Source organism: Echiichthys vipera (assembly GCF_963691815.1).
Source record: "Echiichthys vipera genome assembly, chromosome: 4".
NCBI classification, from domain to species: Eukaryota; Metazoa; Chordata; class Actinopteri; order Perciformes; family Trachinidae; genus Echiichthys; species Echiichthys vipera.
In genome coordinates this window covers 12,807,914-12,832,113 of record NC_139829.1, presented here as the reverse complement: position 1 = coordinate 12,832,113, position 24,200 = coordinate 12,807,914, and the positions used below count along the sequence as shown (strand labels likewise).

The 24,200-nt window shown below is 38.5% G+C and overlaps 1 protein-coding gene across 1 annotated transcript in view; it reads left to right on the top strand.

Annotated features, from left to right (window-relative positions):
- Window positions 1–2,603: 2,603 nt before the first annotated feature.
- tmem8b (transmembrane protein 8B) overlaps window positions 2,604–24,200 on the top strand; it is a gene marked incomplete at both ends in the record, with an annotated part of 35,097 nt that continues 13,500 nt past the window's right edge. Inside the window, 8 exons of the mRNA XM_083912186.1 lie at window positions 2,604–2,700; window positions 3,200–3,389; window positions 3,960–4,167; window positions 8,478–8,611; window positions 9,451–9,719; window positions 12,116–12,498; window positions 21,303–21,399; window positions 21,908–22,031. Coding sequence (XP_083768312.1) covers window positions 2,604–2,700; window positions 3,200–3,389; window positions 3,960–4,167; window positions 8,478–8,611; window positions 9,451–9,719; window positions 12,116–12,498; window positions 21,303–21,399; window positions 21,908–22,031 — 1,502 coding nt within the window. The remainder of the gene's footprint in view (window positions 2,701–3,199; window positions 3,390–3,959; window positions 4,168–8,477; window positions 8,612–9,450; window positions 9,720–12,115; window positions 12,499–21,302; window positions 21,400–21,907; window positions 22,032–24,200) is intronic.

Sequence of the window (24,200 nt, the reverse complement as noted above, 5' to 3'; positions counted from 1 at the left end):
TTCACACCTTCATAGTTAGAGTGTGGCTGCTGCGTTGTCACTGAGACATTTCCTTTGCAGTCTTTTTTCATATAGAGGGTGTTTAAAAATAGATATGCAAGTTTATTATTCTAACGTTCTAATAACAACTTGGCACGCAGGTTTCAGGCATGTATTAAATTTGTTACAGCAACCTTTAAAATGTAACCTGTCTTTTGCCAGTCAATATTGTGTAACAGTATCCACCTTTTATGTACCTTACACATTAAATCTTTAAGAAATTGACTGACAATAACAAAAAATAATCTACTGCACACTATCAACACTAATGGTAAATGTATTAAATAGCTACATTTTGGTACAGTGACCTTTGTCAGGCATGTTAACATATTTAATCTATTTAGACCACTGTTTCCCGGTCTGTAATACGAAGAAACAACTACTCAAATGTTTTTGAGTCAATTGAAGAGTGATTTTTCCTTGCAGGAATACTTGAATGATTTGTCTATACTGGAGATGCAAAACTACAAAAAAGGCAAAGATTGGATAAAAGTGTGGGAAAGTAAACAATTTTATCCAGCAGAAATTAGACTCCCCTTAATCATCTCACAACCTCTTTTAGTGGTCCTAAACCCCAGGTTTAGAAGCTGTTGTTAAGCTTATGTTTGATGTAATAATGGTGACTTACATTGCCTTTAAAGACTAATTTTGAATAGTGTTATCACCAACCAACAAGCCCTTTATCCAGATGTGCAAAAATTGGTGACTTTCTCCTCTCAAACATCTGTCTGACCAACAAGTAATCAACAGGTAACAGCATGTTATTAACTTTTAGTGGTCTTTGCTGTCATCTCTAGCTGGAAGAAGAAGTCTGTTTCTTTCTAATCAGACAAGGAGAACATACGCTAGGTTTACTGCAGACTTTAGCAGTGTGCCACACTCCACCTATTGAGTTATAGCGCATCAGCCTGTGACATGAAGCCATCCATGTAATGAAAGGGCAAAGAGAACCTTAATGTAAAGAAGGTACACATATAATGCAGATAGCGGCCCAGAGAAAAGCTGTTGTGAGAGTGAAATTAGGCTGGGAGCTTTGTATGGAATTAAGCTTTAGCTTTTGACAGCAAGATTGCTCTATTCTGAGTTTATTTCTACTTAGTCTGTGTCTTTAGTATTCAAGGTTTCTTCCATAGGTGAGAGCCAGTGCAAGCTTTAAGGGCTGGTAATAGTGTAGGGGGGAGAGGGGCAGAGCCATTTTTCTCTTTTTCAGAACACGCATTAGAACACGCTGCACATTCAAGAAAACCTCTCCTTTATCCATCCATGCCTTAGCCCTTTGTCACCGCCTTGCAGAGGGACACTTGGTCTTCTTTATTCAGTGTCATTATCAAGGTAAAAAGCAGAAGCAAGAGCTACCTATGCAGCTGAAAATGCCAGCATTATAGGGAGTGTGCTTACCGTCATTACAAATCTTAAATGAATTGGGCTCATGCTGTTTTTTAGACACAGGCTTGTCATTGCACCCTCAAACAAGATTTTACTGTTTTTCTACAAATTGCAGGTAAGATAGATTATCCCCAAGACAAAACAATGAACGACATTGCAGATGGTAGGAAATGCTTGTTACTGTATGTATAAACACAAAGGGAGTGTTCTGCAATTGGAAAAATATCCCCCTCCCCCCCACGAAACATCAAGGCTCTGTATTGTTCTAATGACTTATTGCTGTCTTTGTTATCAGATTATGTTTATATTTATGATAACTTGTATCTAAGAGATGCAGCATGTTCTAGCAATGAACTGACTCACACTCCATTTCTCACAGATTTTGCCCACCCGTTGGGTTTAGCTCTGGCTCGTGTAGGGACTATAGCAGATTACACCTGTCACTTGTTCTGCTGCTTTTATATGCAGAGCCTTCCGTGGATGTAATCCAAGGATTTGACATTATGCAGGACATGAGTGAGCCTGCATACATACATCTATCTCAGCTGCTTTAAAAGGAGTTAAAGTCTATAATCACATATTTAGATGTTCTAGATCTCTGCTTTTGCTGGGTTCAAGGAGAAGCTTGTGTTTACAAGTGCTGACAGATTGGAAAATGTTTGCACTTGGGATTCGGTCTTTAAAAGCAACCATCTCAACCCATTGTCGGCCATGTCAGCATTAGCAGCATGGCTAGGTATGGCAAAGTTGGTCTGTCGATGGATCGGTCTAGCACTTTGGTTCACATCTCTCGACAACTACTGGATAGGTTGCCATGAAATTTTGGAGAGCTACCAATTGTCCACAAAGGATTAATTGTAATGACTTTGGGGATCATGACTTTTTATTTAGCACCACCAGTAGGTCAGTTTTCACTTGACAAAAAAATTCCTCATGGTTTCCAGAGGATGAATCATAAATACACTGATGATACCTGCAAATCTGGCATTCCTACCAGCCCTCTCTAAACTTTGTGTGTATCAAATCAAGTTTTTATCATTTCACCATACATCTCTTTGCAAGTTAGAATAGCAAAGAAAAATCAAGTATAGTAGTCAAAGTAAGTCATAGTAAAAAAAATACAGACAAAATATGCAACTTAAAAGTCTCATAAGTTAAGTTGCAGCTATCACAGTGAGATGGGTTGGCAATTCAGCAGCATGATGGTCTGGGGGAGGAAGCTTCCTAATGGTCTTGTGGTCATTGCTCTGATGCTTCAGAACCTCCTGCCCAATGGTAAAGGAGTGAAGAATTTGTATCGTGCAAATGTTAGCCTAACATGTTAAACATAGCTGCTTACCAACAGCACATTAAATATAAATATTAAAGCATGCTAACACATGGTGAACTCAGAGCTCAAATTAGTGCTGTGTGAAAGTACAGCCTCACATCCACAAGCTTGACTCTTAAACTTGTTGATCAAATGTGGACAACACTTTAATTTTCTAAATGTGTGTGTGTGTGTGTGTGTGTGTGTGTGTGTGTGTGTGTGTGTGTGTGTGTGTGTGTGTGTGTGTGTGTGTGTGTGTGTGTGTGTGTGTGTGTGTGTGTGTGTGTGTGTGTGTGTGTGTGTGTGTGTGTGTGTATGTGTATGTGTATGTGTATGTGTATGTGTATGTGTATGTGTGTGTGTGTGTGTGTGTGTGTGTGTGTGTGTAGGGGGGGGGGTGTTTTCTCCTGTTATTTAATCTCACAAATATTCAGGGATGTTGTCCTCTGCTTCTGTTCCCTACAGATTGCCTTTTTGTGACTGAATACTTCACCCGCACGCCTCGTAAGCTGAATGCTTTCAACTCCTTCGCCAGTGTGGAACTGTTCCACTTCAATGTGCCTGACGACACCATGATGGCCGTATGGAACCTCATCACCTTCAAGGAGCAAGGGGGAACGTTTGGAGACAGCTGCCCAAACCGCAATGTGACTGTGTAAGACATTGCCTTTGACACAAAATATTTTTTCTCTTTCTGGAATTGCTTGTGTTTAGCTTAAAGCCTTTTTTTGTTGTTCTTTTGTTGAAGTAAGACACTGAAAAGCTGAAGTCTGCTCCTTCTCTAGGGTATAAATAGATAAAAATGAGGATCTTATACACTTTACCTTTGGGCAAAGGGTTATAAGGTAGCAGCTGGTTCAACCTGAGCAGTGTTGGCTTTTACTGGCAGCCTTGACATATGGAGGAGCTGCTGTTAAAGCATTAGCTGCATTTAACGTTTTGCCTTTCTAAATGTATCAAATGAGAGATGGTGTCCTAGGTGTCTCTTCTGTGTCCCTGTGATGTTGTGACTGACGTGGGCATTTTTATCACATTCAAATATCTGGAGCTGGATATGATTATTAATGTTTTGGATTAGAATTTTTCACATTTTAAATAGAAGATGCCATCTGTGCTCATGCTGTCAGCTGTTCTTATGGATGCATTTCATGTTTGGCAGATGCCTCTGTTGTTTGTGAAAATATTAGGTCTAACAGGGATTGAATTGCGGCCTTGTGATCAACAGGTACTTCAGGTCTGGGGCTCCTCCTGTAATCAACCCCCTGAATACCCGCTTCCCTCGGGATACAGTCATCCCAGGATCCTTTGCTGTGACTCTTACCTGGACTCTTCCAAACCGTACAACAGGAGCATTCAACGTGACCAGCCCGCTTCCTGGAGACTGGTTCCTAGCTGCACATTTACCCAAGGATGAAGGCAAGATCTCAGTCAAGGTGAGCCTGAACATTTATCACAAATACACTGCGTAGTTTCATGTTAGAATTTGAATATTGGCATCTTGATTTTGGCAATGTACTTGGTCACTCTAAATAAATAGTAGGGCAAAGGAAACGGACTGTCTGATGGCAAGGTGAAGCAGTGAAAATATTCTAAATATAGCATACACTTAAATTGATATAAAAATATTTAAATGGGATTCAAATGAGTTACTAAAGAGCATTTTGCAGCTTCTGTGTTGGTACTCCAGTCTGCTTCTCCAAACTGGCAGTGTGCTAACTGTCATCTACTGTAGATAATACACAGACTATCGATAACTGCCTCATAAAACCCCACTTTAAAAAAGCCAAACTATATCTTTAAGTTAATCATCAGATTCAATCTTCAAGTCAAATCAAGTCATTTTTTAATATAGCACATTAAAAACAACAGGAGTTGACGCAAAGTTATGTTTCAGTCGAGAGAACAGATGGGTTAAGATCTTACATAGTTACATAACAAGCAATAACACAATATCACTAACATACTACCAAACACAAGTAATAAACTGGGAGGTAAGGAGAAATTGAATAATTTAGGGACTGAGAGGAGGTGTTGTGAGGATGAACTGATTGACCTGGGGGGAGAATATGGAGTTAGCAGGTCCGACAGCAAGACCAAGAGTCTACAGCCATGCTAGCAGCTCTGTGAGATTATACATGGGCATGGTGATGTTTTGCGCTGACTGCTAACAGAAGCATACTGTCATGCTCACATTGTCAATACTAACATGCAGGTATACTGTCCACTTTCTTAGTTTATTGTTATAGCATGATAGCATATACTTATTTGCACTAAACACAAAGTTGAATGTTGGATACAAAGGATGTTGTCGGCTTTGTAGGTATTCAGTCATATACAAAAGTATTGGGCAAATCAAAATATAAAAACTTTGACCTGATATTGGCTAGAGTTATTGTATTAATGTCTGGACCAAATTTCCTGGCAATCCATCCAATAGTTATCGTAAAACCAAAAATGTCTCCCTCATAGTGGCGCCAGTGGAAAAGTCATACGCTAGGCTTAAGTTTTATGCCAATCTATCTTGTCTAACTCACCACATGTAGACTGTTGGAAATGGTATAATAAGAGTGTGGTCTAGACACTTTACTGTACATGTAAAGAGATAAAAAAAATAATAATTTGAATAAATAAATAAAATTGAATTGAAAACTGTATTGAATTGAATTGAATAAAGCATGGGCTGCCTATTTCATCTGGGATTTTTCTCCCCTTCCACTATCTCTGCCATCTATTTTGCAAGCGCACTTTTGCTGCATCTGAGGCTTAGTGCCGCCAAAGATGATTGTAATTGGTTTAAGAAAAATACAGAACATTTTTTTCCCCTCTGTCAAAAAGTTAACTAGTGCAGCCAGACTTTTCTCTAGCACTGACACAGCACTGTGGAGACAGGTCTGGCAATGAGAGACTACAAACACTCTGATAGATGTTGCGATATTTCACTGCATAAGTTAACATTTTTAGATGGCACTTTAAGTCAGGGGATCACCATAGTCAGTAGGATTTATCCTCTAGGCAACATGAATGTCTGTACCAAATTTCATGGCAATCCATTTAATAGCTGTTTGTTATTTGCTATTGCTGTCATTAATTACCAAAAATGTCAATGGCATGGGAGTGCTAAAGGAAAAGTCCGGCGGGTGACCAAAGTTATTAGGAATCGTTCTACTCAGGAACAAGAATGTCTGTATAAAATTTCAAAAAAACAATCCATCGTACAGTTGCTGAGATATGTCAATCTGGACCAAAGTGATGGACCAACAGAACATCATTGCGCCCACTAGAACCAGGGCTGGGGTGAAGATAAAATATCATCTAGCATCAGCTGTTTAGAGCAGTAAAAGGAAAGCTTGAGTCACTGATTTCCCATACATCACTCCCTAATGGAGACTAGTAAAACAGAATCTTATTTATGTGAAAGTGTTGTGAGATAACTTAAATGAGATCTACATCTAAAAATATTTCCTTCATGGTTACTTACCTCCCCTTCCTGATAAAAAAAGCCAATAAAAATGATGTGAGTGTTCTGTGGGATTAGTATTCCTGCGTGTGCCGCAGAGCTTAAAGAGGCAGAACAGTGTCAGAGAGTTTTTTTTCATCTCATCATGTCCTCCTATTTAGCCACATAAAAGCACCTGCTGATTTCCATTTCAGGCCATTTATTTGTCACTGGCATTGTGTTCAGTTGTGCTTCCTTTGTGGTCTCCACTGGCAGGCACAAGTGCACCTGGAACACACAACAATCAAACATAGCATCAAAAGTTGCAAACAACATTGCATGGTTTGCTTTTGAGGCACTTAGAATAGAAGCTGTCATGGCTAAAATGTGACCAGCCTCCAATGATACACCATGTTGATGTATATAACACACTTTCCCTGCATTCTGCTTTCTGAAGCAATTTTTAAGCAACAAAGATGTGATGTTATCAGTTAACAAAGGAGACACAAGTTGAAGCAATGCAAGCAGAACAGGGGGGGATGCACGGTGCATTTATATCCATCTTAGTCAAAAACTGAACCTAGCACACAATATATAAGCAACAAAGAAGCAGTGATAAACTGTTATTAATACATTGTTCTCACATATTCCTTTTCAACTTGCTAGAATAACCCTTGCAAGACTGGAGATTAACAATTATCTGTATGTGATCATATATTTCATTCAGGCATATCTGTCTGAGAAGTATTTGACATGTATACCTCCTTGGACTTAATTTTAACCTTATAATGTCTTTAAGAAGACAAAAAGCAGCCGGGGAATGTATATATATATATATATATATATATGCAACCGGGGAATGTATATATACACACAGTATATATATCTATCTATATTCATTGTTGTGACATCACAACAGTACAGAAGTCCTGGTGGCTCGTTTAAAGGCACTTTTTCTGAATAGGGGCTTTGTGTATTTCTCATTGTGATACTTTCACAGTATTTATACAACACCTTGACCTTCTTTATAATTAAAAAAGAATGGGGATGATATATTTTTACAATATGAGACCTTTAATTAAAGTAAAAGGAAATCAATCTGTCTATCTGGGTAATGGTGACTGTAGTTATTTTTCAGCTGTTTGATATTATAAAGGCAATGGTTGTGGGAATTCAGTGAACACCCACTCAATTCTGGAGGGGGTTCTTTTCTCTCAATAAGCCATTACTTGGATCTTACTGTTTTATGATGATCATTATAACCATAGTTTGACATGATATACTAGCTTTTTATTCAATGCTGGATATTGGCCAGTCAGCATCATCTACTGTCGGTACAATGGGGCTCGGTCCCATCAGACTGTAAATACAGGAAAACAGTCTGTAAAAGCTGCAATTAAGTATTTTCTTCACACAATATTTACTAATTTAGTTTCCTAATTTAGTTACTAATTTTCCTTTTTTGGTTTTCCTTAGAACTGCATACTCTCAGTGGGTCATTCTGACTAAGAGCTAGAGCTAAAGTAAAGCAATTAGTCAGGGTTTCAGTGTTTTTTCCTCTATGGCGTAATTGGGGTTTTAGAAGCTTTAACAGCCTGCCAAGATTGAAATTCCAGGGAATATAAATTGATGCCTATATCTTTTTTGGCATGAAAATGGTCAAATATAAAGCTATTGAACACCATCAATAGATGTCTGCACTTATAGTGTAAAAACATTGGCCTTAAAAACCCCATATTGGTTGAGGCTTAATTAAAACACAACTTGCTCTACAAGACACATGTGCAGATCCAACTGACAGGCTGTAATAAATCAAAGGGTCACCCCGGCAGCTCCTGGACTAATGACATGCCACAGTAATTGTGGCTCGAGCAGGAGGGATCAGCGATCGGCTGACAGGAATGAAGGGCCTCATTTGGCATTCACACCTGTCCTTTTGTATCAGGTGCAAAAGGCACCCCCGCTTCTTTTTTAAAACCTTTTTACAGCAGATCATGTGTATAAACAATGCAATGCCTCCTGGCTCTAAGTTGTTCTGTCTTCTCGGCTCATCTCAGAGAGTAATGCACATCTAGCATTAATGGTTCAGAACATGAGTGATATAGAGGGTGCATTTTACGCCGTGTGGCAGGCAGAGAGGAGGCAGAGTGATGTTAATCCACAAGGCTGACAGGCTTCCTACACACCGTCCATTAGGAATTTTCAGCTAGTCTGAATGATATCTAATTTTTTCCTTACTCGCTTTTAAGAAATATTGGTGAGTTAACCACTAAAACACCATCTCAACCATTGTTGTTCTCTCTGTAGGGTTTGTCTGAAGAATGCCAGTATCTGTTCCAACCTCAGCTCATTGTCCAGAGGCTCATTGGGATTTCAGTGCTTTATCCTGGATACTTCATTGACCAGATGATTCCCGCCCATAACAGATCTGCACTATATAAGTAAGTCTTCTAACTGATCTTTCAAAAAAACAACAGTCAGGATGGGTTGGCTTGGAAATCAAGCACCTACTTGTGGACAATCTAAGAGAACATTTTCATTTTGCATGATCTACCTCCTCAGTCCACCTCCTCACCTGCTTATTTTGATTTTCCTGGAGTAGTCTGTGTATGCTTATTTTCATTTTCATTATAGAAAAAAGATGCAATTTCCAAGTGTGTGCTTATAGCCTGAGCATTTTTATTAACTTCCTCTCCTCTTAAAGTCACCTCAATCTTACGAGTAAAGGAATATGAATTTTCAATGTTTATGTTCTGTTGTTTATGAACATTTGAAGGTGCCTAAAGAAAGGAGATTCAGTATGTGGGTTCTGAATATTTCAATATAGGATATTCACATCTTGAATAAGTTGTTGAATGTGTCTTAGTCTTTGCTTTGATGTGTGTATGCACTTTATGAAAATGATATACTCAATATATATGCAACGACAAAGACATGCTGTTCTCATCTAGGAATTATTGTTGGGATTTTTTTTAGTTTCTTTGTCTAATAAACATTAAGTTAAATACATTTTATATACAGTCCTGACTGATATAGTGTGTAGCCTAGGTTGGTGTAATTAAAGCCTAAAACTTGCCTGTGTGTGTGTGTGTGTGTGTGTGTGTGTGTGTGTGTGTGTGTGTGTGTGTGTGTGTGTGTGTGTGTGTGTGTGTGTGTGTGTGTGTGTGTGTGTGTGTGTGTGTGTGTGTGTGTGTGTGTGTGTGTGTGTGTGTGTGTGTGTGTGTGTGTGTGTGTGTGTGTGTGTGTGTGTGTGTGTGTGTGTGTGTGTGTGTGTGTGTAGAGTTTTCATCCCCAATTATACATCAAAGGTGAAAGTTCAGCTGGTAAACTGCAGCACCAAGAACAAGAGTGGCGACAGTTGTCCCGTGGTGCTCAAGATAAGAGCGCGGGCTCCGCCAGTGCATAATTCAAGTGCCCTCGACTGCAGGGAGTGGAACCCTTGTGAATTAGACACTCTCTCACCTGCCTGGGAACAATGGTACTACATCCTGGTGGAGCGATATCTAAGTAACTTTAACGTCTACTTCCGCATCGGGGTGCAGGTCACAGGTGAGCAAAATGGGATTAATGATTCTTCAGGGTTTTTTTTCATTCATGGGACTTGTATTTCTGGATTGTTGTGAATTGTGGATTGTTTCTGAATACTGACAAGTAGAGAACATCCTTCCTCATCCATTCACCTTATTCTTTAAAGTCTCTAAAAATGGATGACTGAATTATTGTATTCACTCTTAATAGTAGCTTAAGGTCAGGGTACTGGCATTCCAGTATATATTTAAGATTATACTTGATATAAGCAAACCACTTACACAATCATTAGTTGTAACGGGAAACGCTGCAGTATACACCTCTATCTGTATATAGTCATGTGCATTGATGATAGGCTATATACGATTTTTTTTCATATTACATAAAAAGAAGCGGAAAATCCAGCTATAAATGAGTTCCTGGGTTTCATAATGGTTTTTTTTGTTCATTGCTTAAATTTATAATCACTAATGTGGCAAACAATCATGGGAAGGTATTATATATTTATTATTTATTTTATTATTTAATTACTTCTAAAGTCAGGCGCAATATTTCATCCCTGCTTTTCTTGCTTCCTGTCTTAACGGGAAAATAACTTGTTTGTCTCATTCCTCCCATCAGGGTTTTGTTCACAACGTTTTGGTTAATGAGAGTATTTTGCCAATCAAACAAAATGATTTAATGATTTATGAGAGGTAATGTGTTGGATTCTTTCATAATTTTAAAATGAATAGTGAGAATGTTTGCCGACACAATCTGCAAACTGTTTGCTTCCAGCATTGTTCATAATTTTTCTTCCTGCTGCTTTTGATGTGCAATTCAAGATGATACTTTTTTATTTTTTTAATAAACATGAGAACTCATAAATTAGGCCAAACAAAAGCTCAAAGTAGATCTCTGCAGCATATCATATCCAATGCCAAAAATTACACTGTCAAAGTATAAAGTAAAGTAAAGTAAAAGTAAAAACTCCAAAAAAATTTAAAACGTGTCCAAGATGCACATGCTTCTCACAGATATGTGGCGAAGAAATTAAATTTTGAACGCGGGTTTTGATGGGAAAAGGGAGGCCAGACACAGTTGGACCATTGAGAGGCTTCTTTAAATAAAGACAGAAAAAGCTCAAACTGAGAGGATTTATATGAGATTGTTAAGAGGCCAGTGATAACATGCTTAAGTGCTACATGCTGATTTTGGGTTGTGGAAGGCTTTTTTATGCTCACTCCACAGGGATGGCTCACAAACCTGTGGGAAGTCCTCTCCCATGTTGCTATCTCCTCCCTATGTTGGACATTGTACAGTGCACTTTGTCGCCATGGCAACCCAGACACTAATTATTCACACTGTGTCTCTCCTTCTGCCTGCCAGGCAGATCTTACTTGACCTTTTGTGTATTTAAGTTGAAGAACAGCTCAGGTTCAGGGAAAATACCATCTGGAGTCTTCACCTTTTCATGCTTTCTTGCTGTTATTGGTTATTGTTGTTATGAGATGTCTCAGCAATAAGTGGCCTTATTTGAATTCAGTCCAATTTACAGATATCACGGTCACAGGCTAGACAGGAAGTGGTGAAACTAGGTTGCTTTATTATTTATTGTTGTTGTTTATTTTCACTGCAGGTGTCTTGGCCTCAATATATGATGGGGCACTAAAGAGAGTTTGTGCTGTGCTGTATATGAAAGCGAAAAGGAAGCCAGTTTTTTGGATTATGAATGTTATGAATTCCACTCTCACCCACCCACACATAGATATGCATACATAAACATGCAATTTATGTTTGGATCCTTACTGATTTTACACAGATTTCCCTTGTTCTTACCAAAGTTAATTTGCCTCAAGCCAGCAGTATTTGGGATTTCAGTCATTTCTTTTCATGAGTGCTTCAGCTGCCTGAACGGACATCAAAATACTTCAAACCGTTTCAGAGACAACACTATGCAAACGAGTCTGAGCTAGGAAAGCCTTTGAAATCCTTTCCCCCTTGGGTATCAGCGGTATGTGATGGTACTTTGCCAGTTGCCATCAATGACCATTTCGCAGAGTTGCTTTGTGTTGAGCAAAAGCATACTGTTTGCAATTACTGTGGATCTTTGTCTCATTAAAAAAAGCAGTGTACAGCACTGAACCTCGCTGTTTACATTATGGAAGCCAGCCGAAGGGGATCATTTCAAACATTTGCAAAAGACTTGGTTGCTTAGCATGCATAATAATGCTACTAAAATAACTGACTTGGTTATTGCCTGTTTGTTTGAGACTTGCTGGTGATTGGTTGTTTGACTTTATGATAGGGATTATTACATTACACAAGATGCTGTGATGTGCATTTCTAAAAGTTTCTGTAAGCCAGTGAAATTCCATCATACTGTTATCAGTTTGATTGATTTCTTTTTAAAATTTGAATCTTTCTCCTCTGACCAGATTGTTCAAAATCCAATCTGTCAAAGGACCAAGCACAGCCCAGCTCCTCCATGAACATGCCTCAGTCTTTTGGAACAGCGATGGGTTTCTCCCTGTCTGAGACGCTGTCAGTGGCCCCCCTTCCCAGCCTGCTGCAGAACGCCAGTAACCTGCACACCTCGGAGGACAGCATCATTTACCTCGCTCCCACAGCCGACACAAACAAGTGCTGGCCCATCCGTCCAACTCTGCGCAATGAGCTGGACACCTTCTCTGTGCACTTCTACGTCTTCTTTGGTCCAAATATATCGATCCCACCGGACAGGGCAGCCGTGTTCGCCATCAACCTGATGCCTGTTTTAGACAGCGGAGGCGTCCTCAACATGGAGCTCAAACTCAACATGGTGAGTTGCTCTGATGACATTATTCCTGCTTCTTTTAAAGGCAACATCTTATTCGAAATAGTGAAAAGACAATTACACAAATTGGTTGAGTGTTTTTTTTTTTTATAAAGGTATAAACACAACACAAACTAAAGTCATTAATAGTTAGGCTATTGAAGTCATATGGAGTGGGGTTTGATGGGGTGCCTATCCATAGTCAGTGTATTACCTACATGACGGTTAGCATACCGGGAGTTTGAAAAGCCCCGACATGGAAGCTAAGCAATACACAGTACTTGTGGCAGAAGCTAAATGTATTTTAGCCACCTGAAAAATGTTTTATCTTACCCTGGCACTCCAGTACAAGAGTGCTGCTCAGCCCTCACATTAAAGATGAAAGATTAACCTGCCTGGCCAACAACCTGAACAGTGTTCTAATCCTTAAAATTTGGTTGAGGTGAAGAAGAGTCTTCTTCCTAAAGCCCTCCCCACTGCCTTTCCACTAGCATCCCAAAAGTCCTGACTTTAAGGATACAAGTATAGACACCTTAGTTAGTGACAGCACCCTTCTAAATTGTAATGGTGGTTGAATTGCTGGATATTATCTAAGCTGCAAGTATACTATTGCTGCTAGTGAAATGTTCATTTCATAGGCTAGACAAACCGACAAGAGCCTTTGTCTCTGGAACTGGCCTATTCTATCTCTCAGACGGTTTTAATTGTTCTACTCACAGCCTCCCAGGAGTCTGACTGAAGTGGCTGCCAGTTCTTATAGATAATGCAGAAATTCGAAAAGAATCAATAACTGCTGTCTGAGTCCCATCACAAATGCCTCTGTGCCCCCATGTATTTCTTCTGGTTGGATTCAGCAGATCAGCCTCCCAGGCTGAGCTCCTCAGCTGCCTCGCTCCTTGCTGGTTTCTTGATTGAAGTGTTACAGGTTTCTCAGTCAAGTGAAGAATGTGCCGATGACTGTCCAAACCCTTTTACGCTTATACAATTCTTTCTGTTCCTACATGGACATCCTACATTAGCTCATTTCCAGTTCACCGGTCAAGTCAGGAGGACCAAACATGGCGTGATCATATGTTGACACATGCAAGACAGCTGTGTTCAAACAAACATTACCAATTTTGATGATCATTGCTGTTTGTCAGCTCATGTCCTGGTTGCTTAGGGCAGGTCAGGACATAAACCAGCGTTTAGCCAATCTTGTACTTTCCACGGTACTTTCGCTTCCTCATTTACCATTACACTGCAAAGGTCAAGATGAAAACAATTGTATCAAACATTTCATCAGAATAAATTCACCTTATTTTGTAAAACAACAATCATTCTTTCACATGACTTTCAACACTTTAAACACACATTTCATGGTTATATAAGGATTCAGTAACTTATTTCTTATTCTTAGCTGATTTAATCATTTCTCTATTCATCTTCCATTTTCTCCTCTTACTGTTGTACTCTTGTTGAGTTTCCTCCAACTGAGATATCTGTGACAGATGGTGAAGCAACTCTGGTTTGGGGTCTTTCCCCCCAATTCTCCGCTTCCTTCGTTGTTAAATGGGTTTGTGGAGGCTCTGGCCTTTCCTCTGTAGCCTCCTTTAAAGTCTGTAGATTCTTCTGTAGATTTGCCTCTTAATTCTGGCTGTAGTGAAGCCTTCTCCATGGTTGAAATCTGAGGTGCAGGCTCCTCCAGGTTTTTTACTAGCCGTTGTCTACTGGTAGGTTTCTAGTTTGTTTAAACATGATTATGTTTTTATTTATGACAAGTTGATAAACATTATATATAATTAAGGAGTAAAATTTAGCTAGACAATGCTTGAGAAATTTGCATATACACATATTCATGCTTATGTATTGTATAACAATACTCCTGGTATATCAGTCAAAAATGGTTACCAGACACCTTGAGGATTGTTAAAGGTCCAAGGGCTATGTTACCACTGTCACCCTTCATCTATTGTATGCTTTACTATTGCAAAGCAAGAGATACCAGTCAATCAAGTAAATAAACGTGCAACAGTTAGCCTAGACAAATTGGGAATTGTGTCTGGCTGAGCTAGCCTGTGAAATATGAATGGTCGTATAGTCATAGACTTTGCTATGGGAGCTGAAAAGGTTCACAATGAAACAGGCGCCAGTGTCTCTAATTGTAAGTGAACAAAATGCAAATATCAGCCAAATAGGATTTGATATGTCTTTGTTTAAGCTGTCCTTCAGATAGTAATAGAATTAGGAGTGCACCTGCAGTGGCTCTGAGACAGAAACTGAAGAGCTACAGGCAGGCAGATGGAGTTTTAAACATTTTAGTCCTAATAGAAAGCAAGCCAGCCAGTGTTGATGTAACTAGAGGATGAACTATAAACCTGTACAGATATCTTTGATCGCTCAGTTCAAAGGAACATCTTGACATTTTAGGAAATATGCTTTTCTGCCTTCTTCCTGGGAGTTAGATTGATATCAGTTTCATCTTTCTGCATTGATAAACGCTATTGGTCAAGGATTGTGTAGCTTAGCACAAAAGGCAGGAGCACACAGCTGGCCCTCATAAAAGGAGGAAAATTACACCTTTCCAACAACTCTAAAATGATCAACATAATCTCACCACCAGGTCCATTCAGTAGCTGTTTTGCTGCTTTTGATCATATCATGTTATCTTCCTCAGGAGATAGAGTTGCCTGGTTGTCATGGGATTGCAGATGTGAATTTTTAAAGTTTAGATTGAAAGCTCATTCTTGACTGTTGAGACAGTAGCGTGTGGTACAATCAAAAGCAAAATCACTAGAGTCTTCTTCAGAGATGGGAAGGTGTAAAGCATGCAGCACTTCAGCTGCAGTGGAGTCAGCTATTAGTCACTAGAAAAGCTTCAGCACATAATTTAATTGCTCTAAACACATAGCAATATACAGCATGCAAATAGAGCTGACGGGATTAGTTAATTAGTTGATTAGTTGTTTGACAGAAAATGAATCAGCAACTCATTTTTAATCTCTCAAGTACATTTTAAGAAAGAAACGTACTCGATCCACCCTCTCATATGTGAATGCTGGTTTTCTCTTTTTTTTTTTTTTACTATTTTACAGACTAAACGATTAATTGCTCACTTAAGAACACAGTGTCAGATCACTGATAATGATTACAGATTATTGATAATGGAAATAATCGTATGTTTCAGCCCGACATGTAAATATTACCGATTTGAAGTTGTTATCATGCTGCCTGCTGTCTCTCCCTGCCTCCAGACTTTGTGATAAGATAAGCTAAACACATCTTTCGTCTCCACTGAACACACAAAGATGAAATTGATAATCGATCTTCTCCTCTAAGAAAGCAAACCCCCTTATTTCCTAAAATGTCAGGAAAAAACACACAAAGAGTGTCCTTTAAAGGAAAGGAAATAATTGTCTCCAATGAATCCAGTGGCTTATTAATTAATTGCTTGGTTGATTGTTGCAACATGGTGTGTTAATGGCGACTGTCACCTCACAGAGAGATCATTTCCATGGCAAGTTTTTCTCATGTTTATATCTGCTTCAGCTTGCAGTCATCTGTTTGTATGTCTGTGTAGCCATGTAATAGTGATGGCCTGGGTGTTTTACTGCTTTATGCATCTTGCGATAGACCCTGACCCCTTCAACCCACTACACCATAAGTGTGTATACAGCAGTTTGTTGTTTTTAGCCCAGTAGATGTAATAGAGACAGTATACTTTGATGAAACCTGGTTGCTGTTGCAGTATGAGCTGCGAGATGTATTCTTCAGAGAGACTGTCATGCTATATTATTCTATGAGCAGATTTCTCCTCCCTGGGTGATGATCTGTCATTCGCTTGTCACAGGCGTGGGATCCAGTCAGCCGCTGCCAGTGGCAGATTTGGAGGGCTTTAGGAGACAATAGCTGGAGCTGCTTGTCTGACTAGCATCATTCTCGGAAAGGGTGTGAAGGGAATGAATATGCCTTATTTCCCCCCACTGATACCTCAACTGCCCATGGACCGTTTAATCGCTTTAGATCCATTTTTCGATATTTTTTTTTCAGGTGGGGGAGTAATCCACTTTCATCTGAGTATGGGGGGTTCAAATAAATTAAGGAATAAATCAGCAGGATACATTAAAAATAAATTGAGATGGTCCAAACAAAAAAAACTAAACTAATAAATAATAGCATATATAACTGTATGTATTTATATATAGATTTATTTGTCTCCATGTTTATTTATATATTTATTTCAATAGTTCTGTACGGGCACAGTACACATGTTTTTTGTCTTTTTGTTCACTCAGTATCCCAAGCAAATGCTGACACACTTAACAATGCTCTAAATGTACCACACGTTGGAGAGGAAAAGGATAAAAAACACACCACATTTATTATTAGCCAATAACAGCCAGGAGAGACTATGATAAAGTTGTGTGACACCATCTCTCGTTGCCACACAGAAGAAATGGAAATGTGGCAATAAAAATGTGGAAAAAAACACATAATACATTTTTGGAGAAAAAATATGATTTGTTTATTTTAAAAATTATCATGTACATTTATTTATTTATCTCCCCTGTCACTTTTGGGTCCTCATTTCTGACAAATGAGAAAATAGTGAACTGTTTGCTGTTGCCAAGCAGCGTTGATATATTCAGAAGGGGAGATGTTTACAAATCCTCATCAAAATGTCCAATTTGAGTCAAAACAGAGGACAGTTTTATATTTCACTGAGCAAAGTTAACACTTGTGATGGAGTTTATTTTAATTAGTTTGGGATGTGCAGCATATAGTGCAAATGCCAGGTCCATCTAAGAACATGGATCAGAATCAGAATCAGAAATACTGGGATTATTAAAGCATTTCTGATTCTGATTCTGTTCCATGTTCTTGCATCGGTTGGTATTGTGTCTTGCCTGGCACATGTCATCAGACTCCTGGGAAATTTAGCAAATAAAAAAGCCACATGAGTACACAACAGGGATGAGCTGGCATTTATCAAAAGTGTTTTGTTTTTTTAATCTGCAGCATTTTTGAGAGTTGAAGTCAGAAATCTGTCCTGTTGCAGTGATCATTTTCAGCGATGTTCAGTAAGTGTATCTACAGTATTTGGCTTCAGTCAGTAACCTTGAGCATTGTTGGAAGATTGCTTGATAACTAATTGAATTATGTTTCTGCAACTCACCTTCCACAGTCCTAACTAACAGCTGCATAATGGATTAAGTATATAAATCACATTATTAACGTGATTAATGTAGCCATGTTTACAACAATGTTACAAAGTGCTTTACAAGGAACAGCAATAAATAAAATCCCAAAGATAATTGACATTAAAATTCCAGGCACAGATCTAAAATGGGACATAAATTAACAACAATGCCCGTACAAATGAAATACATTTTAAAAAGTGACTGAAATGCTTTTCGAATCACTGGTTAAAGAACAGCAAAGATACAGTTTGCAGGGTCAGCATCCAGCATGAGAGGAACTCATATGACATGGAGCTGGAAGATGGATTGAGCCTCCAAAGTTAGTAAAATCTTCAATTGAGCACCACACAGTCAGGCACTGTGGAGTCAAACACATAAGAGATCATGGTTTTTACAGCAAAGGAGGGGTTCAGACAATAGATTTGAGAAAAATCAAACATATCACAAAATAATCCTCTATATCTTGAGAGTCTCTTAAATTTGATATTCTGTTGAAACAAGGTAATGAACACGTAACATGTGGCATCATTTAAAACTGTTTACAAATAGGTTATTATAGAATGTAATTATGGATTTGTATCAACATGATGTAAATAACCTGAACTACAGCATTAGAACTAAAAGTAGCAGTAGCCTGGTCTTATCTAAGCCACCGTATAGATGTTCATCTGTTAATATTGTAAGTAGTGGCCCAAAGTGTATCCCGTTGAATTCTCACATATGAACTACACATCCTTTGGAAGCACAAAGCCTCATGTTTTTATCTGTGTCAGCCATATCCTACTGTCAGAGCTGCAACAGGTCCTTATTTTATAGCAGGAATGCAAACAAACGATAACAGCAAGAAAATAAAGTGAGTTTCAGGTGGAGGGGATAGGCAACAACTAATCAAAAGGGTTCAATATGCCATAATATAATAATATAAATAAAATACATAATATACCATAATAATTGTATTTTAAGTTGTTAGTTACTGTGTTGTATACCCTACCCATAATTCTGTGTTGTCTTGCCTGAACAGAAGTTTTATATACACCTCTAGCATATCGGTTAAAGTGCGAATGGGATGTTTTTTTGTTTCATTGTTTTAATTGCTAAAGACTGAGAAAAAACAAATGTACAAAAATCTTTTTTGTTTTTGTTCCTTCACACCTCCTCACGCACAGTGGTGTCATCTCTTTAGATTTTCAGTGTGCCCAGAAGAACAAGTAATGGGATTTTTTTTTTTAACAACACAAGAATTGGATTTCCTTTGGTTGTTTTTTTTTATATTCTTTGGCTCAGTCTTCAAATAGGTGTTGATATATTTGGGCTGGAGGGAGGGGCAACAACTTAGAGGGAACGTCTCTGTCATGTAGACTTAATAAGGTACTCCACAAAATATCCACAACGATACTGCTGTTGTGACTTTCTGGGCTTGATTGTTTGCATGGAAAGATTTTGGGAAAATGTGTTACCAGGCACAGGAAATGTGCTGGGTATGCATTGTGTAGCTATATCATGTGGAAAAAAATAAAAGTACAATGAAAAATATACATATACAGTATACTGTACATTGTACTCATTATGGGCAGGTATCTCTAGAGAACTGGGAATGGAGTCAAGAAGATCACAAGAACGAGAGTATACAGCCATGATAGTGGCTACTTGACGCTGTCCTTGAGCTAACTGCTACTGTAGCATGTTGATGGTATAATGTTAACTATCCTCACCTTGTTGATTAAGCATGCAAACATTTGCTAATTAATTAAGTTATCCAAAGACGATCACATAGAATAACCTAAATGTGTGTGATTTAAAGAGATACCGTAGTTTATGGGGAATCTTAGTGTTTTCAACACTTTCTCATAGTCAGACACTAATTAATGCCTTAGGACATACCTTTTTTTATGCATTTGTTCTAGTCTGAAGTAAGGTTGTCAAAAGTTTTAATATGGTGATACTTTTCAGTACCTCATGGATTAAATTAATACAATATATTCACATTATAGTATCTAAAGTACTGAAGATATAAAACAAAGCAGATTTACAGTCAGATTCACAAACCAAGGCTGCATGGATGAAACAACAGGGAAGAAAATCAACTGTGTGTTGGTATGTGGAAAAAAACCCTATTTTGTTCATCTAGGACTATTTTTTTATAGAATTATTTCTTTTAAGTTAAAAATAAAGGACAACCTTAGTCTGAAGTTATGTCAAACAGCAATATTAGGCTGTCTTGGCTCAACTGTTGAGTGTCTATGGGATCACTATATAAATGGCCTTTTTCCATAGCTTTGTCTGAGAGGAGGCCCCAGTCTCAGACTTTAAACCCCTGATCAAGGGACTTTAAATATCTGTTTATTGCAGTCCATTTAATAGTTGACAATATTTAATTCTGAACCACAACAATTCCCCCTCATGTTGGCACTTGAGTAAAGGTATCACCAAAATCATTGGATTTGACCTCCATGGACCCTGAATATCTATGTCATAGCAATCTATCTAATAGTTGTCAAGCTATTTTCATTTGTGCCAAAGTGGTGGACAGACTTGCTGACATTGTGATGCTGCTAGCATGTCTAAAAACATATTGACTGAACTCTTTGACTTACCAACCAGAAATGTTGATAAAGAATCAGGCTTTGGAGGCCTTCTGATCCCTTTGCAGCCCATGGCTTGGTTTGATCCATCTGGTAATCCATCCAATGGTGTTTCTCACTTAATCCTTCATCTTCCTTCAAACTGTAATGCAGAGTGGGGACGAAAGATGGGAGGAAGGGGGATGAGGTGGGGGGATCTTGAAATGCCAGTGGGCGTGATTGAGTTGTACTATCAAGAGAATACAGGCCAGATGGCGAGTTTAGGAAGCCTGAAATCTCAACACCTGGCGAAGTGTTTGTTGAGTCATTGCATTAATCAACAACTTTGCCAACTCCCAGCATATACATTATGCTCATTTTGTGCTACGGGCGGGTGATAGAAATCTTATTTATTCAAGAAATAATTGCCTAAAGTTATCCCAACCACTGAGCACATTTCCCTCTAGACACAAAGCAAATGATTATAATGTGCTCCGTCTTCTCTAAAGTTTTTATCTGAAAAAGAATGTCTTTAAACCATTTCAACACCCTTCATTTCCAAATACAGAGATACTGTGAATGAATAAGAAGGAATTTAAAAACTTCTAAAGTGTCGAATTTGATGCCTGAGTGCAAACTGATACTTTATGAACACATGCAGTAATTCATTGCTGCTATTTGTACTCCTGTTGGCCTCTTACCGATGCACCAAATTGGACTGTAGTGGTTTCCTTTCACCTCACTGCGGAATGAGTCAATTTGTATAAGCAGATGCAGCTCCCAACGCTTGAATAATTCTCCAGGATTTATTTTTTTAATGCCTGAGCGTGTTAATGTATAATTGATGCTTTAAGGAGATAAACTGCCAACATCTTCATTTGGGTGCCTTAGGCAGACACAGTAAGAGCAGTTTCACTTGAATTGTTTGTTTTAAAGTTAACTATCTCACGGCTGAAACGAGACCTCAGGTAATATTAAACAGTGTTAGCTCACCGACAGGATGGTAGCAGATGGTTGATGGTTGATGATTGGATGGATGAATAACAATTGCTTATGTTTCCTCCTGCAGTCTACGCTTAAAGGAGCTAATGTCACAGTGTTTGGCTGTCTGAACCACGGGGTGCCTCTCTTCTTACGGGAAAACTCATCATTGAAATGTGAATCAGGTATGTCAAACTTTGACGAAATGACCCCTAGGTTAAAATACAGTTGATTGCTCTGTAAGAATAATCCCAAATATACTCAAACTCTTTTGCTTAAATGTCAGCCCACACCATAGCTTACATTTTTCAGTTGAACTGGAACTAATTTCTGTCAAGGCTTCCACTTTAACTGACACTTTAAACTCAATTCATCGCCCACACAGACTGGCTCCTTTCAGTGATTGAACTTCAAGTGAATCTTGAGCTCCTTTCAACTCTTTGATTTCATCTGATATTTCTACCTCCCCTCACTGCTACATCTAAACTGACGCTACAACTTCATTCACCGCTTTGTGTTTGAATTTCAGCTTCTTTCAGTATTTGTATTATGACTACGACTTCAACTATTCCAGTATTTCAACAATTTTTAATCTCAGAAGCAAGTAAATGTAAATTTTCTTTTTTCAGAAAATCTAACCTGTATATCTGTACAAACCTGCATGCGCTCTATCACTTTTATCTTCTGCTGCAGAATCTGTAGCCGGGTTTTTCCTTTCTGTGAACGGCTCCGCTAATATCACCAAATTGAGGATTCCCTACCCGCAAACAGGCACCTGGTACCTCAGTCTGCGCTCTCTCTGTGCCACTGAACATGGGTAAGTCAGGCAATACTACTTCTGTAATTCTTTGTTCATCCTATATGATTACACTCAATGGAGAACCATGCCCCATCTTGCAGAAAAAGTAAAACATTTGTGTATCCACTCCATGATTCGGATCTGCTACAAAACTGAATCGATTCTTCCTTGGCCCTTGTAACACTGACCTATTTGGGACCAGTAGTCTCCTGTACTCTCTGCTGGTTGCCTGGCAATTTCCATTACAAACAAGTGTAAAAACAATAAATCCCCATTTTTTTTCAGATCAAACAAACAACATCGAAAGTGGTAATTAGTGAGCTTTAGAGGTTTTTTCACCTTCGGATAGAGCCAACTATTTCCCCGTTTCCAGTCTTTATGCTAAACTAAGTTAGCCAGCTGTTGGCTTAATATTTAGTGTATAGACATGAGAGTGGTAAATATCTTCTCATGTAACTCTCTGCAAGAAAGCGAATAAGTGTATTTCCCAAAATGTCAAACTATTGCCTTCATACCCAGCCTACTGAATGGGAAATATTACTCAAGATCGCGTCTGGCCGGGGAACTCTGGGCCTTGGGACGTCCTGTTTGTCTGTCTAAATAGCCCAACTGGTTAACATGGGCACCGAAGGGAGGAGGAGTAGTCAACCAAGAAAGCCATCAAAACATAATTTACAAGATCACTAATTTTTGACACACAATTCTTTGTCTGAGAGTCCCAAAACAACCTCTGTGAGACAAAATGTACTGTCAATTAAAGAAAGACAATTGCAAAATGGGACGTTCTGTATTTCTTAGAAATATATTTGTATAAAAATCACTAGTTCATGTACCAAAAATAAATAATTCAGTGTTCTAATAAAGACACTCTGCTCACTGTTTAAATGCAGCTGCCTCCCTCGATCAGCCACATTCCCTCCCATCTGTCACCCAGCAGATTAATTTAGGATTGGCTTCATAAATCTGGTGCACACACCTGGCTTACGACATGAAAAGAGGGTTGGATTTTGAGGTTCAAAAAGCATATTTTTCAGTTGCTTCCAAAGTTCTGGCAAAATAACGCTAAATTGGCCAAGATATACCCTAATCACAGTGATGCTTGTAACCTTGTATCCCAAGCCAATCTCGCACACATGTTCTGGACGTGCCCGGAGCTTGCTGAATTTTGGTTTAATATATTTCAGACCTTCAAACAGACTCTTAACACAAATTTGGAACCAAATCCTCTGACTGCTCTTTTTGGGCTCCCTTCGTTTAAAAATCTGCCCATTACTACACAACGTGTCTTGGCCTTTACCACACTGCTCGCCAGACGTAACATTCTCCTTAAATGGAAACATGTTTCTCCATCGACTCTACAATAGCTCAATACGTGTAATTTTAAAATGTCTACTGTTAGAGAAGTTAAGGTTTTCAAAGAGAGGATCTTTGACAGCATTCTACAAAACTTGGGACCCACTGCTGGCTCGTATTAGTTGCAGTTTTACTATTACTCCTGATGATGCTGAGGACACTTAATTACTTACCTAGTGCTTGAAAGGAGAGACCCCCCCCCCTTTCTTTGACTATTATTTACATTTTTTTAATCTACTTTGTCTCATTGTACCTTAATTATTTACTTATGTTATATGTTAGTTAATTACCTAGTTATTTACTGACATGGGTTGTTGTGAGAGATAGTGGGATTCATGTTGGGGTTTTTTCTTTTTCTTTTTCACTTTAAAGCAGATGCTCCTACACACTATGCAACTGTGGCAACTGTACTTTTATTTGCCTGTCTGCAAAAATTCAATGAAGAAATTTGGAGGGAAAAAAAGTAATCACAATTCATACAGTTAGAAATGTTTTGTAAAAGAAGCAGAGACATTAGTTTTTCATCTTTAGTATACTAAGCAAACCATAATGTATTGCACCTGCAAGATAAGTGTTGATTTTCTTAAAGGGCACCACTCTTATCTTTTCTTTACAAGAAAATATCTTGTTATCTCACTCCACCATCATGTCCTTCTTTTTAAGCCACATATGTGTGTAATAAGTACACTCTCATTCTCTGTTTCTTTTTTATAATCATTTGTGAAATGTCGCAGAGTGAAGAAGGGGAAAATGTTTCCATTAAGTTTTCAAACACAATGTTTTTCACAAGTTCACAAGTATTAGATATTCAGCAGATTTAGCTGTTTTCTTGAA